At 36.7% G+C, this 10,615-nt stretch overlaps 1 protein-coding gene across 1 annotated transcript; it reads right to left on the bottom strand.

Moving 5' to 3' along the window:
* Positions 1-2,138: 2,138 nt before the first annotated feature.
* LOC118731246 (olfactory receptor 7E24-like) lies at positions 2,139-3,142 on the bottom strand. Its single transcript, XM_036459671.2, has one exon. It carries the CDS (start codon positions 3,137-3,139, stop codon positions 2,195-2,197), a length of 945 nt encoding a protein of 314 aa, XP_036315564.1. The 5' UTR covers positions 3,140-3,142; the 3' UTR covers positions 2,139-2,194.
* Positions 3,143-10,615: the final 7,473 nt, after the last annotated feature.

Below are 10,615 nucleotides of genomic sequence, written 5' to 3'. Positions count from 1 at the left end.
ACTCCCTGTTCTGGGCACCTATGGGAGGCAGCAAATCAGTCTCTCTCTCCGTCTCTCTGTCTCTCTGTCTCTCTCTCTCTCCCTCTCTCTCTCTCTCTCTTTCTCTTTCTCTCTCTCTCTCTCTCTCTCTCAGCTCTCTCCTGCCCATTTCTCTCAAATCAATAAATATATCCTCAGGTGAGGATTAAATATAATAATAATACTAAAATAAAACCTCTGGCCACTAGTGTTCAGGTGTGATACCTGGTTAGCAATTCTGTGAGTGTTATCTCATAATATGGCCAGGAGGAGGTAATGAATCAGAACTTCATGGGGAGAAAAAAACAAGAAGTTTTATACGTGGGACCTTTTAGATATTCCCAGATGTGTATTCTTTAGAATAGTTCTAATTTGCTTTCTTTTGCTATAATAGAACTGTAATCATAAGTGTAGCACTGTTCTAATTTCTGTGACTCATACAGGTGAATTACTAACTTGAGGAAATTGCCCAACTGTGATCATTCTAGCAAATTGTTGAATGTGAGGGAGTCCCTGATTTTGTGGCCAAATTGTCTGAAGTGAGGGTGGCCCTGGGGACTCCTGAACTTGTGGCTGGTGTCTGAAGTGGAAAAGTCTTACGGGGACTCTTCCCTCAGTCTCTGTAATTTTGCAAACTCTTTGAAGCAAGGAAGGGCTGTGGAAGAAGTCAAGACAAGCCGAAGTCCATCAAAGGCCTCCTAAAATCACCAAGAAGGTCTTGGTTGAGGATGATCCTTTATTGTTGACTGGAATTGGTGCCATGGTGTGGGCTGCTTCGAAGGAGGCATGACTTTGGTTAAGAGGGCTCTCTGGAGTTGAGGCAGATCGCTATGGAGGTTGATGCTCAGGGGTAAGTGGTACACCCAAAATTTGGGGCAAAATGTCCCTTATTTCTAATAGGACATTTTTTTTTACTGTGGTAAAATAAACATACATAAAATATACCATCAAAATCATTTAAATGTCCAGTTCAGGGGTATTGTGTACATTCACATTGCTGTTCAACCATCACCACCACCCATCTCCAGAACTCTTTCATCTTGCAAAAATGAAACTCCTTATTTCCCAATTAAACACTAACTCCCTATTTGCTCTTCCCACAGACCCTGGAGACCAAAATTCTACATCATGTCTTTATGAATTTGACTACTTTAGGTGCCCCATATAAGTGGAGTTATACAGTATTTGTCTTTTCAAGTGGGGCTAATTGATGTAGAGATGTTAGATAGAATGCAGTAAGGAATTATAAGGAATGTTGGGAATCCTATATCCCAGTTTTGCTAGGATACTCCTGTTGATAAGAATTTATTCAAACATGATATTAAATCATTCAATTTCAAAATATTCTGATTTGAACAAGAAATAAAATAATCACCTCATTTTCTCAAGAATCTGACCACAATGATGAAGGAGCAAAAATATGGAGGGAAAGAAAACAGAGAAGAATCTGGGTAAAAGTATAGAAAGAATAAATAACAGAAAGAAAGAGCTATGATTTTCTTTTCTTTTTTCCATCACATGTATCCCCTCTATGCATCTTCCACCTCCACCGCCACCGCAATCACCACATTGTTGTCTATGTCCATGAGTTCTCCTTCTTTTGTTTTTCTTTTCTCTTCAATCCCTCCACAAAGCTGTCTATCTGTATCTATTTACAATGATTGAAATAAGACTGTCCATAACCAAGAGTCTTGGGTAGTACATAAGGAAAGTGAGAAGGGTAAACTGATGTCCTATGCATAATTCTGAAGCAGCTATGACTTAAGTAAAGAGTTAAAATTAATCTCCTAATTTCATTACAGCTGTGCCAAAAGGAAAAATTACCTAAACAAAAAGCAAAGAGCCATATAGGTACATAGTATATGCTATGTGACTACATATACAGAATTTCTTTTTTTACATATTTTTTACTGATTCAGAGAGGAAGTGAGAGAGAGAGAGAAACATCAAAGATAAGAGAGAATCATTGATCAGCTACCTCCAAATTCCCCACACTGGGGATTGATCCAGTAACCCAGACACATGCTTCAACTGGGAATCAAACTGTGACCTTCTGATTCAAAGGTCAACACTCAACCACTGGCAACACTGGCAAGGCCATCTTCAGAATTGATTGTTATTTGATTTTTCTGTTTTTTCCAGTCTATGAACAAAAATGATAGCACAGGGACAGAGATTAGACTATTCTTCTGACCATCCTCCATAGGGCATTCTTGATGTCTCTGTTCCTCAGGCTGTAGATGAAGGGGTTCAGCATGGGGTTGACCACAGTGTACATCACTGAAGCCACTGCATCCTTCTTTAGGGAAGATGAGACAGCTGAACTGAGGTACACACCAAGGCCTGTCCCATAAAATAAGCAAACAACTGACAAGTGAGAGCCGCAGGTGGAAAAGGCTTTATATTTTGAAACTGATGATGGCATTCTCAGAATGGAGGACACAATTCTATAGTAAGAGAAAAGGATCCATGAGAGTGGGACACCACCAAAGATGGCGCCAATAAAGTAGATCAATATGTCATTGGTGGAGGTGTCAGAACAGGCAAGGCTGAAGAGTTGAGAAGGTTCACAAAAAAAATTAGGGATTTCCACATCTGCACAAAACCTAAGTTGTGACATCAGGTAGTAGTGCAGCTGGGAGTCCAAAAGGCTGATGAAAAATGACAGCAGGACCAACAAGCCACAGAGGCGAGGGCTCATGATGACCAGGTAGTGTAGGGGCTGACAAATGGCCACCAAACGGTCATAGGCCATCACAGGCAGGAGTACACTTTCTAAACCCCCAAAAAGAGAATAACAGGTAGCCTGAGTTAGGCAGCCTGCATAGGTGATGGACTTGCTATGTGTCTGGAGGTTCAGCAGCATCTTGAGAACTGTTGTGGTGCTGAAACTGATGTCAGCCAAGGACAAGTTGGAAAGGAAGAAGTACATAGGTGTGTGGAGGTGGGAGTCAGAGATGACAGCCAGGATAATGAGTAGGTTCCCGAGCATGGTCACCAGGTACATGGACAGGAACAGCCCAAACAGAAGAGGCTGCAGTTCTGGATCATCTGAGAGTCCCAGGAGGAAAAATTCTGAATCACCTGTTAAATTCTGTGGTTCTATGCAGATAGGACACATTTTGAAAAATAAGAGGGTATTAAATAAATGGGACAAGTGTACAGGTGTCCATACTTTGGATTCAAACGATACATAAAGTATTTACAGTTGAGGACCATATACCCTCTCTTTTTATTACCTTCAGCGACATTTCTCAGTTGTTAACTTTTTTATAACTCTTTCCATATTAATGTCTGGCTATTCACCTGTTTCCATATCACCCACTTAAGAAACATTGGGTCAATAAATATTAGAGGTAAAAGAATATTTTGAGTCTACAAGTCCATGAACAGAGTAAAATATCATTCTTTCACTTTTGAAGGAAAAAATATGGAATGAGAAATATTATTTTCTAAGACAAAAATCATTATAATTAAAAGACATTAAGAGGTTGCATTTACTTTATCTCACCCAAATGCAGTATAAGAAATGCTTTTAACTTGGAATGTAGTATAGAGGAACTAAAACCACATTAACTGTATTCTAATTTAAAATAAAATTTTCATAATCACATAGCAATTTTATATGGCAGTTATCATTTAGGTTTTCATCTTTATTTGGTTTTATGGCATCCATCTTCCACAGAGATAAGGGCTTATTTAAGTGTGTGGGTTGTCTGGTCAAATTCCCCTCAAATATAATTCACATATAATTATTTGTTCTTAGTGGACTTTACATTTCGAAAAAGATGTTTGTGTTAAATGCACAAAATCATACAGCACCATTGATTCTAAATATGGTCTTAATTTAGAATGCATCAATTATCCCATATAATAAAAGCTTGATATGCTAAGTGTCCAGTCATCTGATCATCCGTTCAATCAAAGCATAATATGCTAATGGTATGGTTAGGCCACTCAACTTCTCACTATGATGTGCTCTGACTACCAGGGGGCAGACACTCTGACTAGTAGGTTAGCTTACTGCTGTGATCCGGCCGATCAGGACTAAGTGCAATGGGCCAGACAAGCCTGGTGCCTTCCCACAATTCCTCCCCAGCTGGCCAACCACCTGCATTCCTCTCAGGCCCCCATGGTGCACTAGTGCGGGCCCGTGCCCACCACCTGAGTGTACAAATTTAGTGCACTGGTCCTCTAGTTAAATAATAACTTTCATGAATACTCTATACTTTTTTTTTTTTTGAAAGGTTATTTTCCATAAGTTATACAGAATCTCAGAGAAACATCTGAGGTTGAGTTTGCACTTTTCTGTTTTGGTTCAGAGTAGATTGGTAAAACTTCTTAAATTTGTTTCTAATCACAAACATTTGTGAAAGTTTGATTTCTCATCAAAACCAACTCTCCAATGTACAGTTGAGTAAATTAGGACCAAAGCCAGGCCTCAAATCTTACGTTCCCATTTTGATGCCAGTTTAAGAGCTTTCCAAGTCAATTCTTTCTTACAGAAAGATTGCATTTCTCCTAAATTCATCTCTTTGAAGGCAACTTGGGTAATTTCTTTTCTCAGGTCAAAATATGATATAATTACTGAAGTATTGCTTTGACAAAATATTTATTCCTCCCTCATGCACTGCTGATGGGAATGTAGACTGGTGCAGCCACTGTGGGTGACGGCATGAGTGGGAGTAATGGGGGGAGTAATGAGGGAATAAGGACACATATGTAACACCTTAATCAATAAAGAAATTTAAAAAATATTTATTCCTTTTTGTGACATGCTAGATTCTTATGGATATATCTGAGCATTTCTATTTTGTAAATACTCCCTAACTTTACTTAAGTAAACAATTTTTAATAAACTATTTTTGCATTTTTAAAAAGATGTAATTTGGGAAAAATTAAAAGGGATAAAAGAACAAAGACTACTATTACAAACACTTGGGTTCTTTCTTTATCTGTAAAATAAGTATATTAATTGAACTGACCTTATAGGGTTGTTATAAAAAATAAAATAAAATTATAACTATAAAATAATTAATCATTGATTATCAATTGTATTTGATCATCATAATTATCTATCGATCTTTTAAAATTTAATGATGGGTTGGCTGTAACCTAAAACCAATTAAACCAGAATTTCTACATGTAAGTCCTTTGGGCATATTAACATATAGCCAGTGTAGGGAATCATTGCCAGGCTATTAATAAATGTTGTATTAATACTACCTACTAATATCAGTACATTTTTAGCCAGTTCCATAATAAAATATAAATATTTAATAATATGCTATAGAACTCATATTTTTAAAATACATTTTTATTTGGGGTTTTTTTAGAGAGAGAGAGGAATGGAGGAGAGAGATGGAAACATCAATAAGAAATACAGATCTTGCACTCCCCCTACTTGGGATAGAGACTGAAACCCTGGCATGTGGCCTGACTGGGAATCAATTGTGATCTCCTGGTGCACAGGACAACACTCAATCCACTGTGCCACACTGGCCAGGCAGAATTCATGTTTATCATTGGTAAAACTTGAGGTTATTTTGCTGTCCCTGCATGATTTTCCCCTGCACTTTAGTTGTTCAAAGACAAAATACCATCATAAATTTGGTGGATGCATTTTCCTTTCAATATTTTCATAACAGTAGTATTGAGTTTTCTTGAAAACTTACCTAAGTACTCTTATACTACGCTTACTATTCCCTAAGTTCTCATTTACCACAGCATTGCATTTCAAGTCTCTCTGTGAAATACATACATTTTTTTCAGCACTTTAAGTAGATGCTTAGTGTTACCTGACAAATAAACTACATTTTATTTTTCAATTTTTATTATGACAGTTCTAAGAAAATCTTTAAGCCTCTTCTCCACATCACACATGTGAAAATATTCTAAAGACATATGCATAAAAGATAATTGTTTCAATTGAAATTTTTGATATATAGGCAATTTTACTATTGATTACCTATACTAGTTTTCCCAATAGAATAATTAGGCAAAATCAATTACATGCTCTAATCGCCACGGTATAAAATTAGAAAGTTCCCTGAAGTCTTACTAGCCATACTCTTTTCAGGATAGACCCATGAAAATACCCAACTTATATAGGGAATGATGATTTGATAGCTCATGTTTATAAAATGTGCGTTAAAAAAAAAGCATCACTACCTACAGAAAGCCCTACAATTCTACATCCATAAAGGTCCTTGCAAACCATAAATGAACTCACCAGACCCCAAGAGAAGGAATTGGTGTTTGGTGCCCTTGTTGGAAAAAAAACAATCATTGTGCCTCAGTGGAGGGGACAGAGCCAGGGATGGGAATCAGAAGACCTGTGTCTGAGTCCCACAGCTGTCACCCACTAAGTGGGAAGTGTGGGTAATTCCTTACACCTGTCTGTGCCGATAGCTCTTACACAGAAATGGGAGATTAACACCATTTCTGGCAAATGTGTGGCATCAAACAGAGGTTTGCTTTTAAATAAATGTTCAGTCATGTTTTAAATCACATTGAAATAGTGGGTTTGTTGATGAAAATCAATCCCAGGAAAGGCTGAAGGACATGTTATTCTATGATTCGGCAGAGAAAGATAGAAGCCTATCCATGGACTGAGTGGAAATCCTGAAATGTGTCTCAGTCCACACAACAGGATTTACTTCACTTTTCCTCTCTTTTTTATTTTTATGAAAATCTCCACCATTTTTCTTTGTATATAAATCTGTAGATTTTATTAAAAGGGGAATGTTAGGTTTCTTAGAAAATCCCAGATGTATCAATAGATGCATACAAACACTGTTTTGTCCTCTGCTATCCCCAGGAGGCATTGCTGGAAGGAGGAAATTACTGGAAAGAAAGCACTGGGCATGTGGAAGTCATGTCACCCACACACTGTTTCTGAGATCCCAGGAAGACTCTATTCAGTATTTAGCAGAGATTGTTGTTCTCTGCTAAGCAGAGGATAGGCCCTGGGGGATCAGAAATGAATGAGACTCCGTTATTTCCCTCCATGTATTCAGATTCTACCTGTAAGGTCAAAAATACCTGAAACTTTCCATACTGGTTGCCTCTCAACTGTTTGTCCTAAATCCCCCTTTTTGTCCTAATGATGAGGGGGAAAAAATGTTCCTGACAGTCCCTTCTCTATCCATCGCCTTCATAGTACTCACTAGGCAGGTCTGTCTCTGCTGAATTATGACCAAGGAGTAGGAATCCACTGCCTCTGTCCTGCCTGGCAAGTAATGAAGGGTCAGGTTCCATCAAGACTGGCAGGATGTCAGAGTTAGTCCTGGGCTCCTGATGCAGTGGAGGCGAGAGGAGAAGACTCAGATATGAAGGCCCCTGGACTAAGATGGGAAGCTGAAGGGCTGGAGGCACAGCAGATTATCTATTGCTGCATGGCTCTGGGAGCTCAATGCACAGAGCTCATAATTAGTATAATGGTTCGACATTATCCCAACCTCTGAGGACTTGATGTTGTTAATCATAGAGGAAAAGGGAATGTACATGTTAAGGGTTTGGGCCCTTCCTCTTCTCAAAAGAAAGCTCCCCTGTGTGTCTCAAGTCCAGCTTCCAAGTTGCAGAGATTTTATAAACTCAAACAATATTTTTCAATTAATGAAATCAATGTGTATTTGTATGTGTTCACATTCATTGAATTGATCATTCTATATAGAGATAATTATGTTTTTTATACTAAGGACAATATTTGATTTCTAGTTTGTCATTTAAAATTTATGTTTCTAAATAAGAACTCCCTCCCTCATTTTTTTTCTATAAGAACTTTGGGATCTCACATGTTGAGATGTGTTTTTTCTTTTCTTATTTTGAAAGACAACCAAAGTTCTACTTTTGCAGTAGAAATTATATATGTCGTTACATAAGACAACCACCTATTTTGATATACGCAATTGACAATTTTCCTAAATCCTGCTGAGAATTTCACACCTGGCTGTGTTATAAATGTAGGACTGTGGTCATCATGTCATTTAAAAAGTTGAATTTGTTGAGGTGACATTTCTTATTAGCATTGCATAGGTATCAGGTGTGAAATTCTGTAGGGCATCATCTGTTCATTGAATTGTGTGTTCACCACCCCAAGTCAAGTCTCCTTCCACCACCACTTATACTGGAACCCTTCACCCTCTTCTACCTCCCCCCACAACCTTTTCCCTCTGGTAATCACTCTGCTGTTGTCTGTGTCTATGAGGTTGTGTGTTGTTTTCTTAATCCCTTCACCTTTTTCAGCCGCACCCATGGCCCCTTCTCCTTTAATAACTATCAGTCTGTTCTCTGTATCTATGAGTATATTCTTAATTTGTTAGTTTATTTTGTTCATTAGATTCCACTTAAAAGTGAAATTATATGATTACTTGTCTTTCTCTGACTTATATGGTACTTGTTTTTCACTTAGCATAATACTCTCTAGCAACAATAAAAAATATTTTTTAAAAAAGAAAGAAAAAATAGCCAAAATATAAGATTTCCTTTTCTTTCTTAATATAACAGAGTAATATTCCACTGTATAAGTGTACCACAGCTTTTTTATCCACTCAAATACTAATGGGCACTTGGGCTGTTACCAAGTCGTAGCTATTGTAAATAATGTGGCAAAGAACATAAGGTTCTTTCAAATTAGTGTTTTGGGTTTCTTCAGATACACTTCCAGAAGTGGAATCACTGTGCCATCAGACAGTTCCATTCTAAATTTTTTGTGGTAACTCCATACTGTTTCCCAGAGTGCCTGTACCAACCTGCATTCCCTTTTTTACCCATCCTTGCCAACACTTATTGTTTGTCGATTTATTGATAATAGTCATTCTGACAGGTGTGAAGTGATATACTCATTGTGGTTTTGATTTGCATTTATCTGATTATTAGTAACATTGAGCATCTTTTCATGTCTACTGACCATCTTATGTCTTCTAGGGAGAAGTGTCTATTTATGTCCTTTGCCTGATTTTTAATTGGGTTGTTTTTGTTGTTGAGTTGTTTAAGTTGTTTATAAATTTTGTTTAGTAAACCTTTCAGAACTATCATTGGTGAATGTGTTCTCCCAGTCAGTGGGTTGTCTTTTCATTTTTTTGATGGTATACTTGGCTGGGCAAAAACTTTTAGTATTTTGTAGTCTCATTTTTTTTTTCCTGTTATTTCCCTTGCCTGAGGAGACATATCAGAAAAAAATATTGCTTTGAAAAATGTCTGAGATTTTACTGCCTATGATTTCTTCAAAGACTTTTATGGTTTTTGAGTCTGAAATTAAAGTCTTCAATCAATTTTGAATTTATTCTTCTGTATAAATAAGAAGGAGGTCTGGTTTTGGTTTTTATTGCTGGTATCTGTCCCATGTTTTCAACATCATTTTTAATAAATTATCTTTATTCTATTGTATGTTCTTGCCTTCTTTGTCAAGTGTTAATTGACCATGAAGGCATGGGTTTTCTTCTAGGCTCTTTATTCTATTTCATTGACCTTTATGTCTGTTTTTATGCCAGTACCATGCTGTTTTGATTACTATAACCTTGCAGTATAATTTTATATCAGGTAACATAATTACTTTAGCTTAGTTATTCTTTACCAAGAATGCTCTATCTATTTGGGGTCTTTTGTGCTTCCATAGAAAGTTTGGAAATATTTGTTCCAGTTCTGTGAACTATGCCATTGGTATCTTGATAGGAATGATGTTGAATTTATACATTGCTTTGACTAATTTGGACATTTTAATGATGTTAACTCTTCCTACCCAAAAACACAGTATATGTTTCCATTTATTTGTACCTTCTTCAATTTCTTTCTTAAGCATCTCATAATTTTTTTGAGTAGAGGTCTTTTATATCCTTGGTTAAATTTATTCCTAGGGATTTTTCTATGCAATTATAAATCAGATTTTATTCTTTGTTTTCCTTTCTGATGGTTCATTGTTGATATATTAAAATGCAACTGATTTCTGGATATTTATTTTTGCCCTTCTAATTTACTGCATTTATTTATCTGTTCTAGTGGTGTTTTTGGTGGGTTCCTTCGGTTTCTCTATATACAGCATCATGTCATCAGCAAATAATGACAGTTTTACATTTTCCTTTCCAGTTCAGATGTCTTTTATTTCTTCTACATGTCTGATTGCAGTGGCTAGGTCTTCCAGTACTATACTGATAAGACTGGTGAAAGTGGACATCCCTGTCTTCTTCCTGACCTTCAGGGAAACACTTTTAAGTTTTTGCCTGTTGAGTATAATGTTGTCTCTGATTCTGTCTTACATAGCCTTTATTGTGTTGAAGTATGTTCCCGCTATTTTACTTTGCTGAGAGTTTATAGCATAGATGGGTATTGGATTTTAAGGTGGTATGTTTCTAGGAATTTATCCATGTCATCCAGATTGTTTAATTTGTTGCCATACAGTTGTTTGTAATATTGTCTTATTATCTCTTGTATTTCCCTGGAGTCAGTTGTCACTTATCTTTCATTTCTGACTTTCTTCATTTGGGTCCACTTTTCTTTTTTTGATGAGTCTGGTTAAAGATTGTCAATCTTTATCTTTTCAAAGAACCAGTTTTTGGTATCATAGATTTTTTTTTTTTTTTTTTTTTTTTTTTTGTAT

Source organism: Pipistrellus kuhlii, unplaced genomic scaffold, assembly GCF_014108245.1.
Source record: "Pipistrellus kuhlii isolate mPipKuh1 unplaced genomic scaffold, mPipKuh1.p scaffold_m20_p_30, whole genome shotgun sequence".
NCBI lineage: Eukaryota > Metazoa > Chordata > Mammalia > Chiroptera > Vespertilionidae > Pipistrellus > Pipistrellus kuhlii.
This window is presented reverse-complemented; position numbering and strand designations above follow the sequence as displayed.